The sequence below is a fragment of the Balaenoptera musculus genome, chromosome 2 (assembly GCF_009873245.2).
Source record: "Balaenoptera musculus isolate JJ_BM4_2016_0621 chromosome 2, mBalMus1.pri.v3, whole genome shotgun sequence".
Taxonomy (NCBI): Eukaryota; Metazoa; Chordata; class Mammalia; order Artiodactyla; family Balaenopteridae; genus Balaenoptera; species Balaenoptera musculus.
Window position 1 is genome coordinate 14,837,967 of NC_045786.1, and position 20,899 is coordinate 14,858,865.

General features: G+C 38.0%; 1 protein-coding gene across 3 annotated transcripts in view; it reads right to left on the reverse strand.

Annotated features, from left to right (window-relative positions):
* Window positions 1-727: 727 nt before the first annotated feature.
* PLXDC2 (plexin domain containing 2) overlaps window positions 728-20,899 on the reverse strand; it is a 414,916-nt gene continuing 394,744 nt past the window's right edge. For all 3 annotated transcript variants that reach the window (XM_036842292.1, XM_036842291.1, XM_036842293.1), the window contains exon 15: window positions 728-10,539. In XM_036842292.1, the coding sequence (XP_036698187.1) occupies window positions 10,423-10,539 (117 nt within the window). In that variant the 3' untranslated portion in view covers window positions 728-10,422. The remainder of the gene's footprint in view (window positions 10,540-20,899) is intronic.

Sequence of the window (20,899 nt, forward strand, 5' to 3'; positions counted from 1 at the left end):
TTAATCAGCACAGTCCAAAAGATCCATACAGAGGTAAGATTTAAAAAATCACTCTTGAATTGCACAGAGCAATTGCTCAACCAGCGCCACTGGCTGGAATTCCCTGCACCTTCTGGCACTTGCTTCCTGGTTCCGGGGTTCAGGCCTGTGGGCACTTGGAGTTGCTAAAAGGATAGCCTGAGAGTGGTGGATCAAGAAACAGGGAAAGAATATTCGGACTTCAAAGCATCTCACTTCAGACATTCTACTTAAATTAGCTGAGAAAGACATACAATCCTTTCCAGTTTGGGAAAAGGGGATGGAATAAGAGAGAACCTTCAGCAACTCATTTGGAAAGTCACGGAGGTTTGCGAACCAAGACTAGTGACAGAGGCAGGAACCGAACTGCAGCCCCTTGACTTATTCCGGTGTGAGGATTTACACTGGCAGCTCAGATCCCACCTGTCTGGTTCAGAAGGACACAACATTTGGGCTTTGTGGGCTGTGAGTGGAGACCAAGTCTCCACCTAGTTGCTGTGACATTCCAGGTCCTCCGTTTTCTATAGTTCACTCTAGTTGGTATCGGTCCCACACTTGGGCACATTTAGAAACAAAAGGATTTTCTCCCCTGTCATTAGCCTGCGGCTCTGGACACTGCAGGTAGATTTCCTTCCACAACAGGTAAAATGTTTCAAAAGCTAATGGTGGAAAGGAAACAAAAGTACATCGAAAGACACGGGTAAACATGTTTAAGAAATTAAAACAAAATGATCATTTATTGTTTTTAATATGTAGTCAAATATGACAGCAGTATTACACAAATTGCTCCCTTCTCCCCCTTCTAAAAATCCCAGACGTGTTAACTCCAACTGAAAGTGAAAGAAAACATGATTTAATTCTGAAAATTGCAATTGACAGAGAGAACACACATAGCATTTGGTCACCACCAGCTTCCAGACCTTAAAAGATGAATTGTGTCACCATGGCAGTCGATACCCTGGCTTTCTTACAAAATTATTACTAGGAAAAAAAACAAAACAAAACAAGATTCCCCACATACTGTAAGCAGAAGAAATGCAGAAAAACTTGGTTTAAGAAGCTGTGTGAGGAGAACTTTAATGAATTATTGCAATCATAAGGATCCCCAAGTAAAAGATAGATGGCAAATTAATAGACTGTAAGGAAATACATTCAAACTTAGATAATTAATCTTACAGTGAAAATAATCAAGAAGCTTGCAGAAGTATGTAGCATCTGAATTTTTGAACTTAAACAGAGGATTCCAGTAAAGGTCTTCTGCTATCAGACACCATCAGTGCAAATTCAGATACAATCGTTTTTACATTTGCAGGTTCAGGTATGTCAAGCATGAGGTCATCATGAAGTGTGCGAACATTATTTTACCATGAAAAAATGTGGTCTCCGATGTCTCACTGACATGGCAAAGGAAACAGGAATGATGCCCGGAGGACTGGAGTAAATTCAAAATGCTCAGTTTTCCAAGTATTAAATGAAGTTTTGGAAAACCTCAGCAAAATTAACCTTCACCTGGCAGACGTGTCCTTGATTTGAAGTCCAGGGCTGTGGAAAACAGAAACAAACTCGCAATGTGACGGGCTCACCCACCGTCTTCCCTTTTGTTTGGGGTGACTGGGTGTAGAGGGTCGGATTTTCCCCCCAGTGTTCTCTTTCAGCAGCTCCACAGAGAGCTTTGTGATTCTGACAAAGGCTACAATTATATCCACTTCGAAATGCATTTACAAATATTCTCTGCGTTGGTCCAACTGGCCTGAGACACAGACAGCCCTCCGGGTGCCCGACTTCTCCTCCTTTCACCCTTCAACGTTTCAATTGACTACAGGCAGAATTACCAGAAACAGTAGTAAATTCCTGGCACTGGAAGTTCCCATGATCCCAGCTGGCATGCAAAAAAAAGGCTATTTCTTTTTCCCCCTGAAAATAATGTACTTCCCAGGCACTGTCCAAATGCCTCAAATGAGGCAAATGAGAGATTTGTTTTGACCAACCAATGAAAAGACTTCCCCTTTCTCAGCTAGGGCCCTGAGATTTAGTTCTAATAAACACAAAGTGTTTGTGTCTAAAGAAACTTAATTCATTTCCCGAAAATGATTTTAACATTTTTCAGCAAGGGAAGCTCTGATTTCACTTGATGGTATTTTCAGAGTAGCCTGGTGGAAGACATTTCATATGAGTTTTTATTTCCCTGCTAAAACTATAACACTCGAGTGTATTTTTGTTCAAACTAGCTTTAAAATGGTTGCTTAGGCATGACCACAAAGTCTAGACAATAGGATGGAGTCTGGGTCCCAAGATGGTTAAACTTCACAGAGATCCAGCTCCGGGTCTACAGATTACAGTACTCTTTCTTATCTTTTCCTCAGGAAAATTATTTATATTTTTTATTGTATTTTATTCCCTGTGTGTGGTTGGCTGTCTCATGGTCTCTGGTATAAGGGATTCAAAGAACATGGTCATGCCTTGTAAGTCAGAGGGGGATAAGCAAAAAGTCTCTTTTTGGTCATTACTTGCACATAAGTAACCCAATTCCCTAGAGCGAAAGCCTTAATGATTTTAGGATTGGAGCCCTAGAAGAGGTACAGGTGGATGATGGCTGAGTTTTAGCTTAAATGAGGGCAACTTTACCTTCTGGATGTCATATGTTTCTTAGCATAACTTACAGGATCTGTGCCCCAGTGTCTCAATGTCTGGACCACTTAAATTTGAGGTGGTCTTCATTGAATATTTATTTGCACATTGCTCTGAAGAAGTTGAAAATTCTGCTTGATAGCATATTTTGATCTTTACTTTTCCCATGAATCATTCCCATCCACCCACTCCTATACCTCTTCCCACATAACAAACGTCTAAAATTAGTTTCATGCTATGTATCTATTTGATAGGCACAAAAGGTTTACAGCTGCATGATTAGTAAGTGATATTTTGGTCATGAATATATATATATATATTTGTAATGCTAGGGAAGAGCCAGACTATTTTTTAAAAAAAAATCAATACTCCAGTGGTAATGAGAGAAGTCACTGAGGTTTTTCAACTGGAATCAAAATGAACATATCACTCTCTTTCTGCCAAGGCAAAATTGTTTTACTTTATTCCATTAGGAGAGGCTTTTTTTATTAAAGTAATTCTCAAATGTTAATAAATCGTAGAAATTAGAAAAAGATGAGCACCAGCATATGATTTGCATTAATTTTTTTCCAGCTTTTTATTCTGAATTTAAAGAACATAGACTCTTTCAGTGTGGACAGTATCTGGAAATTAACAAGAATTAACACTGAAAAGCCAATGATGATGAGCTCCATAACTCTGTATGGAGAATCGATTCAAGAATTTAGGCTATTTTACTTGAACAATTATCATCTTACTGCTTTGCAATAATTGGATGGTTTAAAAGGTATGCCAGGCATTAATTAGGCAGATACATTGCAATTTAAGTTGAAATTGGAAGATCAACTTAATCAAAGCCTTAAGTGTTACCGTAGTGTCTGGTATGACAGTGGTAGAGAAGGAATTCACATACACACTTGAGGATCTCCTCGGTTGGAGTTTTCTGATTTCTGTGATGGTCTTGGGAGAGGTCACTCTGGATGTGCTTGTCAATATTTTATAGCCTTGGACTTCCTAATCAAGGCTTTTAGTCCTGTGTGCATATTAGCAACTTGTAGCAAATAATTAAGAATGTTTCCAAAGTCTGGGTTGGTCTTTTAGCAAAGGAGTAGAGGGAGACCTATATTCCAGTTGGGGGTTTGTTGTTATTTCTAAGTTACTCTTAAGGGGTTGTCTTTTATAACTTCACCAAGTTTTCCAATTGGTGCAGCACAGACACAAGTACAAACACAGGGTTATTTATAGGAAATTACAGGAAAGCTGAAATAAGGCACATTAAATCAGCAGGAACTTTGGCTTGACATATTTAGACATTTGGACATTTCCAAGTTTTGATTACTTGGGACAGTCAAATTTTTTTCCCAGAGAGGGGCAATAAAAAATCAATATCAGAGATAGAAAACTCAAGAAAAAAAAGAAATAGAAAGCTCATGCAGATATACTTAAAATTAGATGTACCAAACATCAACTTCTATGCACATTTTGAAAGCAGGATGTTGGAGCAAGATCTGTAGACATGTGAAATAACCAAAAGAAAACTCCTCCAAGTCTCTGAGAAACTGAAGTTGTATGACACCAAGTCCCCAACTGAAGCAAAAATCATTGCAGCAGCTATTTCAGGGCAAAGTAAAAACACCAAACAGCCTTATCTCTCGCCATGAGAAAGTAAATTCCTAAGTTCCAGAGATAACCAATCTTCTGATTTCTCAATACATTTGTAAAACTGAGAGATGGAGAAATAGATAAAGATGATGTTGGGTTGTGGTTGAACTAGTGACTTTTATAGTCCCTTCTAATTCAAAGAGTTTCTGATGCTGTCTTATTATTAATAAAAAAACCTATCTATAATGAAGATTAAGTGACAAGAGAAAGAGAAACGTTTCTTTTTTCCTCCTGATATATTTTATTCATTAGATAGTTCAGTAGTTTTCCCAATCTCACCCCAGAGGACATTTGGCAATGTCTGGAGACATCTTTCGTTTTCACAGCTGGGGTGTGTGTGTGTATGTGAGCTACTGGCATGTAGTCAACAGAAGCCTGTAAGCTGCCAAACGCCCTACAATGCAAGGGACCACTCCCACCAGCCCATCACCCATCGAGGATTAGGGGGCCCAAAATGTCAACAGTGCTGAGGTTGAGAAAACCTGAGACAGTCTAATGAATGACAAACAACCACACACACCTAAAGTGCAAATGTTTCTTTGATCTACTGGTGCTTCTGGAAGACCTTGAAACGATGATGCTGATAATTCACAAAGCCACAACAGAAATATTAGAGTAAGATAGTGAACTGTTATAACACCTGATCAGGAAGAATTTAAGTGACCTAGAAAGTCCTCCTGGGTCTGGGACAATTTTGGTTGAGTAACTGTTTCTCTTATAAATGAAATTAACACATCCTTTGAAACAGAGCAAACAGCAGAGATGGGCAGTGATGTATCATATTTCAGAAACGTTCCTCAGGCCAATACTTGAGAGTTCCCTATCTAAGTAGAATAGAAATTGGAACTGGAAATTGGATAGAGTAATAGGGATCCTATCAATTTGCAAAGTTGTGTTTGAGGATTTCACCATATTACAATTATCAGTGGACATGCCTGATCTCTTATTGTTTGTATTTATCACTGTATATCACAAGATCTAGCACAGGAACTTGGTTCTGGTAGGTGCTCAACAAATATTTAAGTGAATTGGCTGGTTGAATGAATGAACAAATAAAGAAATGAATCAAAGTGCTCTGTAAAATGTAAAGTGCTCTACAAACACAAGGAAATAGGAGTATATAATATATCATGCCACAGACCTCATAATATTTGCTCAAAAAAGCTTCTTAGGTTCAAATGAATTATGATAATTTAGTAAGAAAACCTGCTATGAAGATTATTAGTTTTCAGGTACATCTGGGAAGAAATGAAACAAAGGCAGTACAATTTTATATGGCACAAGATAGTATTGCTAACTTAGGTGGCCACAGGGAGGAGTGAAAGAAAGGGACATGCAAAACCAAATAAAGACTCTGAAATAGCCAGAACTTGAAATTACTGGTTGTTATAAAATGGTACCATTCTTAAGACAGCCACATGATGGAGGAATATTGGTCCAATGTTCTCTATATAAGACAGAACAGAGAGTCAGTATAGCAAATAAAATTTGCTTTTAGGTAGAGTGTGCCATCTAAGCTGCTTGGTTGGCCTTAAATGCTGATGAAGGGGTGTAGGCAAAGGGAACTGGAACAAAAACAACCAGTCAGGAGTTTTAAGTTCAAGACCCAGTTCTGACGCTGGGAAAATTACTATATCTCTCTGGGCCTCAATTTTTCTGATCTGTAAATGAAGAGGTCGGATTAGATGACCTCCAGTGATTCTGGCATATAGATGCGGATGCTAAAAGCTGGAGGCTGGGAAAGTAAAAACAAGAGCAATCTTTGGGAATTAATAAAACACATCATAATAAAATATCTAAAAAATGCTGGAAGAAATACAAAGCAAAATAACATTTCATAGGAGGAAGAAGCCTTAACCATAGCATCTATTTTTCAGTTAGTCTTACTTAAATATTAATTTCTTATCATGGAAGTGTCTTCCACCAAGGCATGGGTTCCAGCAAAACTTTTTTTTTTGCCCTGGGCTATAGACACTAAGGGCATTACCAAATTTATACTCCCTCAGAATGAGGAAAGAACATAAGAATTTTTTGCCAAAACTAATAAATCATACTAATCTGAGAATATATATTATCTACATATTAGCAACATTTAAATTTATTTTATTCCTTTCATATAGTGTGCATTTGCAAATTTTTACATTTAAAATTAAGTTCCACATATTTTTATATTTTAATGTGACAGCCCCTTACATTTGTGTTACAGGGATAAAACACATATTTGAAATTATTTGTTTGAGGTACTTTCTTCTAAAGAGAAGCCTGCTGGTCAGTTCCTGAGATTCCCTTTGTTGTGAAGAGTAAACTGGGAAATCAGAAGGAACTAGAGAGGCTCAGTGGCTCTGTACAATGAAGAGCTGAGCCAGAGGAAGGATGCACACAGGGACTTTGTTGTGGGAGAGGAGGGATAGTTGAGGCTGATGTCATGCAGAGGAAATATTAAGAGAAAATATTAATATGGGAAAAAAAGAATTTAAGCAGTTCTGTGTGGTTTGAGCGGATTCTCCTTTGGCATTTTCTCAAGAACTGTATTGATTTGATTGTCTTTGAATGCTTTTAGGATTGATGGACTTTTTTCCCTTGGAATACAAATCTGTGCTGGTACTGGACTAACAGATGTGCTTTATATGGGTTCTGTTGACATTAAGTTTTAAAAGTCTATACATTTAGTCAATCTACATAATAATAATCTTGCAAGGAAGACAGGACAAAAATATTTTTATTTTCCAAACTTGCAAATTGAGACTCATGGCGGTTAAAGTGATTTTCCCAAGATAACATAGTGGAGACTCAAAGCTGTGTCAGCTGGGATTCTTTTCATTACTCTACGCTGCCTCTCTGCGAGCAAAAACACTTAGGTAGGCCCAGGAACTGTCAAATCTATTTCTTCTCCTCCTCCTTTTCTTCAAGGGGAGGGTGTTAAAAGGAAAGACCTCTACAGCAGTGTTAGTAGAATTTTCTGCAATGACAGGAGTGTTCTGTGTTGTCCAATATGGTAGCCACGAACCACACGTAACTACTGGGTGCTTGAAATAGGGCTAGTGTGACTGAAGAACTGAATTTTTATTTTTATTGAATTTTAATTAATTTAAAGCGCTACACTTGGCGAATGGGTATAATATTGGACAGCACATTCTAGAAGCTCCCTGTGAGAGAGATGAGCAACTGCCCTAGGTATCTCAAATGAAAATAATAATGGGGGATAAATTGTACTTTATTATTTATCTTTAGTTTTCTAGTTGTTAGTATATCTTGAAGTCCAAACCTGTCATAAACAAACCAACACTGTGGTCAAGTGTTGGCTTAAGATATTTTTCTTGACTTTTAGTACCTTTACCTGTTCACTAAATGTTTTTACAAATAATTAAGATGAAATAACTAACTTCCTCTGTAGCACCATTTATATATTTCTCCAGAACATTGTATGTGTTCCTTTGCTATTCTTAATTTGTAAAATTATTTTTATTCTCTCTCTACTATGTTCATAATATATTAAGTAATGTACAGATGCACCCTTTCTAATACATAGTATATGTAAAGTCCAAAGCATCAGAGTTCATTCTGACTTTCCAGAAACTTTGTGTATGTCTGCTCTTCCTTTGCAGTAAATGGGCACAAAGAACAAACCAGAGATACAGAGTAGAATGAAAGTTTCATGAAAAAAAGGGATTCAGCCAGCCTTTCTCCTTACCACTAAAAGATTCATAAACAACAGAAACGTCTTAACACCTTTAACTTTGGGTTTGGTTGGGAAGTTTTTCCACACTTCAGCAGCCTTTTTACTTCTGAAAAGTTTTCCCTATTACTGGGTGCTCTAGTTCATTGAACAATTCAGAGTTTTACGTTATTTTACAGAATTGTCGATGTTTTTGAATTGAAAATGGAAGATGAGCTTCGAAAGGAATAAAGATAACATTACTACTTCAAAGAATTGCAAAAGGGGTTGGATATATATATATATATATATGCACGACTTATATAACTGTCAATCATCCCCTATTGGAAGCCACACCTAACACAAAAGCCAGTGAAAGAAGCATCATCTTATCCTAGAAGGAATCGTCTATGTGTTCCTTATGTCTTTGTAGAGTACCCGTTGCACCAGTTACATTGGCAAGTCATTTGGTTATTGCTAACTGACCAAACCTACTCCACAAGAAATAAGTTGGGTTATTTCCTATAAACTGAACGTAGCTATAGCAGAGAGATTGTCATCACAACCTTCAATCACCTTGCTTGCCAATTTTTTTGCAATTATTATCTAAGCAGGTTAGGAAAAAATTATCACCCTCATCAGGTACTTAAAAATGTAAAGCAAAATATACTTGATGGAAAATGGCATGAGTTTACATCAGACAATTGTGATGATAAAATAGGATACTCTGTTAGTGGACTGATGTCATTCGATGTAGACACGTGTATAGATGCTAAGTGGGTAGTAAAGTGCTGCTTACGAGACATCTCTGCTTCTTGATACTTGAATCTGCAAATGTTGGACACGGTACCCTACAGAAACCAATAGCTTCTTGGCACAAGACGTAAGTTTCATGGGTCGAGATGTTGATGAAATTGTACACACAGTACCTGAATTTAAACTTTAGGAGCTCAGTATATATATTAACCACTTTCCTCCTCCAGGGATGACTTTCCTGTCTTCATTCATGGGGAGGTTTCAAAATCTGGCCTGTGATTATGGGGCAAATGACAGATCCATCTAAGGAGCTTTTTGTATCTGCTTTATTTCACCAGGGAGGGAAGGGGTTGATATGAGTGGGAGAGCGGATCAAATAGGCAGGAAAATGATCGGCACCGCAACTAATTGAACCACTTCCGCTAAGTGACATAAAAATATTCTAATATTAAGGATTATTTTACAACTCTATGGAAGTATGCAGTAATGCATCTCGCATTTGTTTTGTCGTGATGACAAAATGCACTGAGTCACAAGAGCCTGCCTTGTGTTAGTTATAAACAAAAATATATTTATATATATATTTATGTAACCACTATGTGCTTTAAAGAAAACTACTGTATGATTCAGCAGGGTTCTTTGCTTCTTTTTATCGCCAGGGATGTGCTGCCTTGAATGCCTTCTTAGATTGGAATCGACAATGAAATGGGCCTTTCGGACTGAAACGGCAAAAAGTAAAAAGCGAAAACCAAAACCCCATGTGTTTAGAATCCCTTAACATTTTTGTTTCAAAAACAATTAAGGAACTCTTCGGATTGTTTCCTTTTGTTTCCTTCAGCCAAGAGCAACTGTGGCTTCATAGGACTTCACAGTGGGCGGTGGAGGCGATACTTCTTAAAACAAATCAGATGTTTAACTCTGAGGCAGGGGAACCAGAAGCCTCCTTTGCCTCTCCCTCCTTCCTCACACTCAGCTAAAAGGCTGCGATTCTGTCACTGCTCATAGAGTGGGCAACCAGAACAAGGAAGAGGGAGGCGGAGTCGGAACCTCCAGGACAGGTAAAAGATTCATCCTGTAAAGTGATGAACTTGTTGGAACAGGTGGGTCTAGACCAGAAAAACAAAACCCTTTAGCCACATGTCTGGTGAAAAGACAGAAAAACCTCTTATTTTGTGTTTGTTTTTGCTCCTGCATCAGCTCCTTTTCTCAGCAAACTGAAATATTCATCATTGCTCTTTTGAGTGAATGGGTTCAGGCTGTGGAACACAGTTACCAGAGAAGAATATTTGAACCAAGGTGTAGATCCCTCGTGAACTAAAGCTTTATTATTTTTTGTCTTGATCCCTTTGCAACCCTGCACCTTAAGCCAACAGCATTGTAATCTTGTCATATTTCTGAGAAGTCCACAGGAGACGTGCTGAGTGAACTATAGAGGTCATTCCACTAGGGAAGTCTATGTTCAGTGGTAACGGGCATCCTCTATAAGTTTTAGGGTTTTTATTTTTTTAACCCTTCCTGGGCTGGGCTTGTCCAGAAATCTCATCTCCTTCTGACTACAGCAGCTTAGGGCTCCTGTGCGTGTGTGTGTGTGTGTGCGCACGTGTGTGTGTGTGTATGTGTGTGTGTGTGTATGTGTGTGTGTGTGTGTGTGTCTTAAAGGTATAGGCAAATTTTTAGTCTTAACACCTGTAAGCCAGCACTGGTGCTGTTCTGTCCTAGAAATTTTAGCACTGCTCTGATACAATAAAACCTTCTTTCTCTCCAACTGGTTCAACTTCAGCATAGGCAGGATGGCCAGACCCTCTTCGAAACTTCATCGCAGGCCATCTGCTTGGGCGTCTCTAAAACAGAAAATGCAAAATAGTGAACACCAGGGCGATGGTCATATCATAAGAGAAATATATTTGCCAAATATTTTAGATGAACTTCTGATTTAAATTTAGTAGCATATTAAATGATCTCATTACTGCCACGGTTGGCATTATACACGCTCAAAGCACTCTCCATTATGGCAATACTGGCACCTCCCAGGTGACAGTCCCTTGGCCATACCTCCCCCCATAGGACTGAGAGCTTCTCAAAGGCATGGTTTATGCCTTATGCATATTTATGTCTAAAAGACTCCATAAGTGTCCAAATATAACTAAGCAAAAGTGAACGGTCATAAAAAACAAGTTTTCTTAATGTATAGCCACTGGCACTTTCTCTTCTCTGGAAGTTAATAATGATATCACTTCATTTCACTTATTAATTCACTCAAAAACTTAAGGCCATAAAATTCTACACAGTTCTTAGAAGTGTGCTTCAAATTTGGTGCTAGACTTCCTAGCAAAACAAAAAAGCCCAAAACAAAACAAAACAAAAACTAAAAGATCGATCACATTAATATCTTAAGATTTTATTTATTAAGCTAAGACTACCCACAGATGACTTTTGTGTTTGAAAATTAACAGATGTCGTGCCCTGAAAACTGAATCCAACATCAGAGGGCGCAGACAATCTCAAACCTATGTAAATAATTGCACATGTAGACACTGGTCCTAAAATACAGGTTATTTGTATTGACACTTCTCCCCAGCACTAGGTCCATCAAACAAACCTTCTGTGATTTACAAATAGAAGTGCTAAAATGAATTATTATGTTCCAGCAGCAGAAGACACTAACAGGCATTTTGCGGCCACAGTGACACTAGGAACTGTTACTCCAATTATCAGAGTGCTTGCAATTTTGGAGTAAATAAAACAATAAATATTAAAGGAAGTTTATTTCTATCTAAAGCATTTCAATGTGAAAAATGTTAAATATCAGTGTAGATATACAGGCATTTAGCAGCTTTCTAGATTTGCCAATTACATTCCACTGTCATGATTAATGGCTGTAAAAGAGTTTTCACATCAGGTATGAATGACTATTAGCTCTACCTTCTGGAAAAATACCAATCACGGTCATTGCATCCTGCCTACTAATAATATTATGTACTGTCTATATAACATTATGTGGTTAGAATACTTTATATTTATTAGCTGATTAAGTCCCATGATGTAAGTGAAACTCAATTATCTTTACTTTCCAAGAGAAGAAGGTAAAACTGAGAGGGCTAAAGGGCAAAATAGTGTGTCTTTGTTGGAACTAAAAATCATCATCAATGGAAATATACTAATCGTTTCTAGGGAGATGGACCCTGTAATTTATGGTCACTCCTGTTTGTGGGAAAATGCCAATAGGCTCACTCTTTATAACCCCCACTCTGGTTTCAGTTACTTCACAACTGGGCTTCTTAAGGCACAGCTGCCGTTGTCTTTCTCTGAGTGAAGCAGCACCACTAAGTCTGTTCTGAAGCCCGACCTTCCAAGGCCCACCTGGCCTGTGGGTCCAGCAGGCAAGTATAGCCCTGTGAAGCAGCACAAATTTACAACTCAGCACATAAAGACACTGTGTTACAGGTGACCATTAAAAAGGAGTGCGGATTATCATCAAGAAGACAACAGACAGCAGGTGCTAGCTAGGATGTGATGGAATGGGAGGGAATCCTTAGACACTGTAGGTGGGAGTGTAGATTAGTCCAACCACTAGGGAAAACAATAGGGAAGTCCCTCAAAAAATTAAAAATAGATGATCCAGCAATTCCACTTCTGGTATATAACCAAAGGAAATGAAAACAGGAGTTTGAAAAGATAAATGCACTCCCATGTTTATTGCAGCATTATTCACAATAGCCAAGACATGGAAACAACCTGAATGTCCATCAGTGGATGAATGGATAAAGAAGAGGTGGTATATACACAGTGGAATATTATTCTGCCATGAGAAAGGAGGACATCCTGCCATTTGTGACAACATGGATGGACCTTGAGCACATTATGCTAAGCAAGACAAGTCAGAGAGACAAGTACTGTATGATATCACTTATGTGTGGAATCTAAAAAAGTCAAACATAAAGGAGTAACAAAAAGTAAAACAGTGGTTACCAGGGAATGGGGGGTGGGGAGATAAGATTGATGGTATTTAAGGGTATACGCTTGTAATGGGTATTAAATAATATTGTACTATAAGCGTGTAATGCAATAAATGTCATTACGACAGCAACCATATTACAATATATAAATGTATCAAAGTCTAACATGCTGTATGCCTTAAATTTACACAACTTCAAATTTATCCAATAAAAAAAATAAAAAGGAGCACCATTAATGAGAATGTTGATGATGATGCTTGTGAAAGTTACATTTTATTAAGCTCTTAACCGTATTTCATGCAGTTAGCAGGTAACTTACATACACTATCTCATTTAATGTGTACAACTCAATCATTTACATTTTGCACAAACCTAAAAAGCTAGCAAATGGCAGATCCAAAATTTAAAATGAGATCTGTCTACTTCCAAAGTTAATTCTCCCCACTATAGAAATTAATTCTTAAAATTCAGTAGTTTGTGTATAACCTATCTGAGATTTGTGAACATGGCTCTATTTTTATTTCAATCTTAAACTATAACATTACCAACAACTTCAGCATTCTGTTAATAAGTCAGAATTACTAAGTTAATAATTCTCTTAGGTGAAGACTGAAGGATTATTGATAATGTTTATCATATTCTTTGTGAACTCATCACAGAGGTTCTCAAAATTGAAAGTACAAAAATATTGGACAATGAAGCTTCCTCTGTTAACACAGCACAGACTTATTTTCTGAATTAACTGCATATCCTTAAAGAAAATTTCTTTTGATTTACCACTACTCATTGTAGAAAAAATAAATACCCCAACACGATTTAAAATCACTAGAGATCCTACTACCCACACATAATTTGGTTCAACTATCAGTGTACATCACTTATATGCATTTCTAGAAACATTAAATCATTGCAAATACTGTTTTATGGACTCCTTTATTTCCAATTAAGAGCACGAAAAAATTTATGAACTATCCCTCTACAAAATTATTTTAAGTGTCTGTAGAGCAAACTACTTATAACTCAATATGATTTATATAGTCAATTTGATTCTGAGATTTTTTTCCAGATTTTTTGATAAAATAAATAATGTTACAGTGAATACTTTTGCTGCTAACCTGATGGAAATAAAATTATTGGGCCAAAGAGAACGAACAAATTATTTACTAAAAACACCTGAAATGTCTAACATGGTGCTAGATGCCATGTTGAAGGAAATATGACGAAAGAAAGGTATGAAACATGGTTTCCACATGGGAGATAAAAACCATTTCAGGGGAAAAGGATACATTGAGGTAAGACTTAATAAAGGGCTCAAATAAGCATTCTAAAGATGAGCAAGATAGAATAGGTATAATCCAACTACAAAATTATTCAAGACTCTTATTTTATTTGTGCAAAACTGAAAATTTTATATTTACTCCTAGAGTTTTTGACCAGATGAAAATAGAGGGTATTTCCCATAATAATATGTTAAAATTTACAATGAAATCTAATAAACGTCATGTAACTGGGGTTTTTAAACATTTGGTCCGATTTTACATTCTTTTACAATTCCTTCATATCTCAATTCTAGCCCTAAAAATACCAAACAGAGTAATAAATTTACCAAAATTCTGCTTCCTTTCTAGAATGCTTTCACATATCACAAATCAATTATATGATCAAAAATAAATCACTTGATTTCTCTGGGCCTTTGTTTCCTTATCTGTAAAATGATATCTGAGGATTTGTCCTCTAAAATTGTAGGATCCTTATGCTTGCTTCCCTGAGATAACTGACTTGAACACTGGAGAGAAAAATTATTTTAAAACTCCTCAGGGGAATTCCCTGATGGCGCAGTGGTTGAGAGTCCGCCTGCCAATGCAGGAGACACAGGTTCGAGCCCTGGTCTCGGAAGATCCTACATGCCGCGGAGCAACTGGGCCCGTGAGCCACAACTACTGAGCCTGCGCGTCTGGAGCCTGTGCTCCGCAACAAAAGAGAGGCCGCGATAGTGAGAGGCCCGCGCACCGCGATGAAGAGTGGCCTCCGCTTGCTGCAACTAGAGAAAGCCCTCGCACAGAAACTAAGACCCAACACAGCCAAAAATAAATAAATAAATAAATAAAAATTAAAACAAAAAACAAAAAAAAACCTCCTCTGGGTCGTGGTTCTCCTGACTATTGTCCCTCCTGCCTTCTTCCTCCACTGACTTTTAGGATCCCTAAATTTAAAGGAAATCTATGTAAATTAGTCCTAACGGAAGTTGTTTTCCTAGGTCAATCTGTAATTGTTCAGAGATTTCCTTATATAAATGAAAAAAGAGGGCAGTTCTGTGACTTCCACAGAATGACTGAATGTTTAGTTCTCACAGAACAATCTTTAAGGTTGGTGCTATAATATGGGACGTCTGTCCAACGGACAAAGAATGGGCATCATGTCTGGCTCTGCCATGAAGTATGACGGACAGGTCACAACCCAGCATTTAATATTTTTTTCTTGAGGCTTAGACATGTCCAAATCGGTGTTCTTTTTAGAATGGCTAATTCAGATTGTTACAGAAACTGATGGGGGCCACAGGGTCACGTGCTAACAGAGCAGGATATATGCTGAAAATTGAAAAATTCAAACCAGACTGTAATGTTAATTCATTACAGAGATTCAGGGTGTCATGCCTTAAAACATGACTGGGTGTAATGCGTGGGTGATCTCTAATTTCATTTCTGAGAATTATTTATGCGATTAATCAAATTCAGAAGTAAATGTTCACACTGATATGTTGGCACTGGGGTGGGCCGTGAAAGCAGATATTCTCCCTAATTACTCCTTCAGAACTATTAATTGAACAGTCATCCAGATCTGTCTCAATGGTCTGTGGCAAGATAATTAGCTGAAATATCCACAAACAAACCTGCAGGGTACCCTCCATTAGCAGTGTAAACAAAACTGCAGCTGGAGACCTGTCTTCAAGCTCGGAGAGCAAAGCAGAGAGTGCTTTTTATGGGTTAGATGAACCCTTGAAAGGCAGTTACTAGGTGTGAGTGTGAAAGACAAGGGGTTAATTTTGAAATTCAAGGCCCAGCTAGAAGACACCTGTGGTGCCTGATGGCGTTTGACAAGCAGTTGTTCTGAAATTTCTAGTATTTCTTCAGTAAACAGTAGGAAGTGGAAAGAGGCTGGGATCCTGAGGCACGGACAGCACCTTGGTCCTGTCACTTCCCAGCACAAGACTCAGGCACAATCCCATGTTTTGTTACTTAGTTTCCCCATTTGAAAAATGAAATGAACTGGATGATTGTTTTCTCAAGATTTTCTTTTCTTTTTTAAATAAAAAAAAAAAATTAAGCCATGGACCCTTTGTTCCAATGAAATTTTACCTGGAAGCCCAAACAGGATCACTCAGAGTATAGGTCTCTCTTCATTGTGATGGAGGAAACCCTGCTCACACACTCCCTGAGCCCTGGGCGGGGGTGGGGGGGGGAGCTATGGATCCTATACCTTCTAGAGCATGTTTTTGGAAACTATAGAATGAAATCTGCATTTCTCACACTTGCATACAAATCACAAGGGATCTTGTTAAAATGCAGATCCTGATTCAGCAGGTCTGGGGAGAGGCTCGGGACTCTGTGTTTCTAACAAGGTCCCTGGTGATGTTACTGGTCAGTTGGAACTGCAAGGGTAATGCTTCTCTACAGTCTCTGCAATCAGGAGCATTCTTGAAAAGTGGGTGGAAGAAAAAATATTGAACTTTAACTTTCCTTGAGTCTCCAGTGGATCTTCGTGGAAACTGATGTGTTCATACAACTGGGTCAACCTTTCCATAATTAGCTTTGATCACTTTTGACTGTCCAGAGGAAGGGAATCTTTTCTCTTTTTCATACTTCTAAGTACAAATTATTCTCTAATCTCCTTATTTTGTGTTGAATGTTATTTCAACACAGGTTACTTTCAGTTATAAAGCTGGGTTGCCAGATGCAGATAGATTTAGTAAATAAATCTACAGGACAACAGTTAAATTTGAACGGTAGATAAACAATGAGTAATTTTTTAAAACTATACTTCCTGGGACATATTTATGCTAAAAAATTACTCATTGTTTATTTGAAATTAAAATTTATCTAAGTGTCGTGTATTTGATTTGGCAAACCTATCCATAGGAAAACACAATATAATGGCTCTGGGCCCTGGCCAGTCAAACTTGCAATCTAATTAAAATAAATGACTCCTATTTGTGGCTGTGTCTCTTTGCTTCATGAATTGTAGGTAACTTTTTTCTTAAAAAGACTAACTCAAATGGATTTGTCTATCTTTTGGTGTGGCCAAGAATTCCAAGCAATAATTCTTGTGTGAAGCAAAGTCTGGGTGTTTTTTGTTTTTTTTTAATTTTTATTGGAGTATAGTTGATTTACAATGTTGTGTTAGTTCCAGGTGTACAGCAAAGTGAGTCAGTTATACAAATACATATATCCACTCTTTTTTGGATTCTTTTCCCATATCGGTCATTACAGAGTATTGAGTAGAGTTCCCTGTGCTATACAGTAGGTCCTTAGAAGTTACCTATTTTATATATACTAGTGTTTATATGTCAATCCCAATCTTCCAATTTATCCCTTCCCCTTAACTTACACCCTGGTAACCGTAAGTTTGTTTTCTACATCTGTAACTCTATTTCTGGGTGTTTTTTTACACATTCTCTACTCATCCTATTTTGGTTGCTTTTCCTCATGTGGAAGTTGTTTTACTGTCCTGCAGTTGCCTGTTTTCCAACCTAAAATTACGACTTGCCAGTGGTCTGTTGCCTTCATTCTAGAACTGTGCTATGGATAATCCTGAATAATTAGTTAGTACAACCATAGTTAATACATGCCCAAGATGAAAATTGTCCCAAAGCACGTGAAGAACAGCTATTTACTGGGAATAACAGAATTATCATATTACTCACATAATTTTCCAAAAGCAAAAGTATTCTTAAAGGAGGAGGGATAGATCGGGAGTTTGGGATTGACATGTACACACTGCTATATTGAAAATAGATAATCAACAAGGACCTACTGTATAGCACAGGGAACTCTGCCCAGTATTCTGTAATAACCTAAATAGGAAAAGAATTTGAAAAAGAATAGATACATATATAGGTATAACTGAATTACTCTGTTGTACAACTGAAACTAATACAACATTGTTAATCAACTATACTTCAATATAAAATAAAAATTAAAAAGTAAAATAAAATGAAATTAAGTGATTCTCTATTGGCTCCTAAATTAAGTACAAATTCTTTAATACAGGAAGAAAGATCTTTCAATCACACAGTTCAAACACTTAATGTCCATTTTTTTTAATAGCCCAGTGGATTTCAGACATGACTAAAAATAACATTACTTGGGGAGATTAAAAAAAAAGTATTGAAGTCAAAGCCCACCTTGGCCAACTGACTTAGAATCTCTCGCTGGGGCCCAGGCAGGTGGATGTTTTAAAAAAGTTCTTCGGGTCAGTCAGATGCACAGTGAGTGTTGAGAACCGCTTTCCATGTCTACATCCCATGCTTTCCTACTCCGAGCTTTCGCCTGTGGTTTTCCCCTAAACTGGAATGCCACTTACTTCATCATTTTTACTTATACAAACACTATCCATTTCACATTATTTCCAAGAAAGATTTCTGGATTCCTACCTACAGATTAGAAGTTACTTTTCATTCTCCTGTGTTGTCTCAGACATTTCCTGATATTTTAGCTACATCTCTTGTCACATTTTAGCACACATTGTGGTTGTTTATGTGGTTGCATACATGTACTATATGTATCTGTCCTTGGGGTCAAAGTCATATCTGTTCAACTCTGAAATAGCCATGGCAGTGGTGTACTGAAGATATTTGACATCTGGAGTAGATCCTTTTGGTAACCTCTGCCTCCTCTGCAAGACAACATTATTTTCTGTCATAATCAGAAAAGGAAATGAATAATAATAATGGCCAGAAAAGAAGCAGACACTGAAAACCTTCCTGTTTTGAACTTCATAGATATAATCACACCAGCAAAAACATTACAAATAAACAAAACAAATATTACTGTACAAAAGGGAAGATGCAATGACAATGTATTTTTGAAAAAAGGGGGAAAAGACAGATGAGGGAATATTGCCGAATGAGTGAGGACCATGTTCAGAGAACGATTTGCACTTTGCAATAATAGAATTGAAGTAACCCAAGTTCTTTTTCTTTGTCTTTACAACCATAGTGCCATCGTTCTTTCTTTTGAATCTACTGTTTTAACACAGATGCGTGTAGTACTATGTGGGTTGGAGACCCGTTGATCCTGAACACGTACAAGGAACTCCAGATTCTTACGGAGTCATGATTCAAAAGAATTCATTTATTCTTTATAAATGAATGCATGCAGCTGAGTCGGCTGTCAGGAGCCAAGCGTGTAACTGGGAGTTCTCTGAATTAAGTTTCATGTAGAAGACCATATTCATCAAAGGAAAAGTAAGAAAACTGTGCTCAGTTGAAGTTTACATATATGCTATGTTAGTAAAGCTCAATAGTGACTGAATCAACTCTTTAGACCTTAGATCAGCAAAAGTTTTTAACACAATTTAGAATTTCAGGTACACAGTGATAATAAAAATCTCACCTTTTTTAGTCAGTTCTATTGTAATTATACCATTCTCTATAGACAATGCGCCCCCTTATGACCTGCACCTGGGGCAGATTGCTCTCAAAGCCCTGTCCTTGGTTCCGCATTGAGCTACCATGTCTAGCAAAGTGTGATGCACAAGGAGATTCACGAGTGTTCGTATAGACTTGCATAGATCTTCTACAGTTTATGGCCCGTGAGAGACTCAGCACACAGAGACTTTTTTCCTCTTTTGACTTCAACACATTATTGGGCATTTTGTTGCCCCACATGAGAATGACTGGTTTAAATTTTTTTTTTTTTTTTTTTAAGTATTTGTTTATTTATTTATTTATGGCTGTGTTGGGTCTTCGTTTCTGTACGAGGGCTTTCTCTAGTTGTGGCAAGCGGGGGCCACTCTTCATCGCGGTGCGCGGGCCTCTCATATTGCGGAGCACAGGCTCCAGACGCGCAGGCTCAGTAATTGTGGCTCACGGGCCCAGCTGCTCCGCGGCATGTGGGATCTTCCCAGACCAGGGCTCGAACCCGTGTCCCCTGCATTAGCAGGCAGCTTCTCAACCACTGCGCCACCAGGGAAGCCCGAATGACTGGTTTATAGTGACTGTTAGCACATTCACGTGGATATAACTGCATTCAGTCAGCCAGTCAAATTTCTATTTAAGCACCTATATGTAAAACACAACACTGAACTTAAGGCATTTGAAGTATATTAAGGGAAAATAAGGTATCTGCATACAAAAGCTTGAATACACTTGAAGCTAAAAATGCAGACAAGAGATTTGATTACTCAGTATAAGGTCAAGTATGTGCTGAAAGTATTTAAAAGTAAATTTTATGAGTTTGGAGGAAAGAGGTCTTCTTTTGGATTTGAGTCATCAGAGATGGTTTCATGAGCAGATTGAACATGAAGATAGAGGACAGAATGAAACTCAGTGCAGACTACTTGCCACTGGTTTCTTGCGCTTTGTTTTTCCCCTCTACTTTATCCCCTCCAGCAACTTTAATAACTTCAACATTCTCTTCTTCAGGATTCCTCCTCAGTCGTTTTGAAAATATCCACTTTTATCTCTTCTATATTGCTCATTCTATCTTATCTCAAAACAGCCACCTCCAAGGCCTGGCCATCTCATGGCACTGCACTACCTCTAATTCCTTTAAATTAAGTTCTCCCACCCTTATCTTAAATCCTCATCTCCTACATTTTCCTATTCCAGACCCTAAGCTGTCACAACTACTGCAGAAAAAAGTGACATATTCGCGTTAACCGAGCCCCGAAGAATGGAGGCGGGAGATAGATGGGCCCCAGGTGGAGCAGACGGAGTTCGTCCCCTGTGGAAAGAAGCTCAATAATAGCAGGGAAATTGGAGAGGCTGAGCCCTGCCCAGATAAGAGACAAGAGACCACATATTCTCATTCTCGAAGTCAAGGAGACCTTCCCGACTAGGAAGCTCCTTGGAGGTCAAAAGGGGAGTAATGCCAATCTACCCATAGGCCTCTTTGCTGGAATCCATCTTGGCTAAGAAATGCACGTGCACACATGGGAGAACCCTGAGATATACCAAATGCGGACTCAGAACCAGGCAAATCAAAGTGATTGGCCAAAGGAAACCTGGAAGAAATGCCCCACGTAA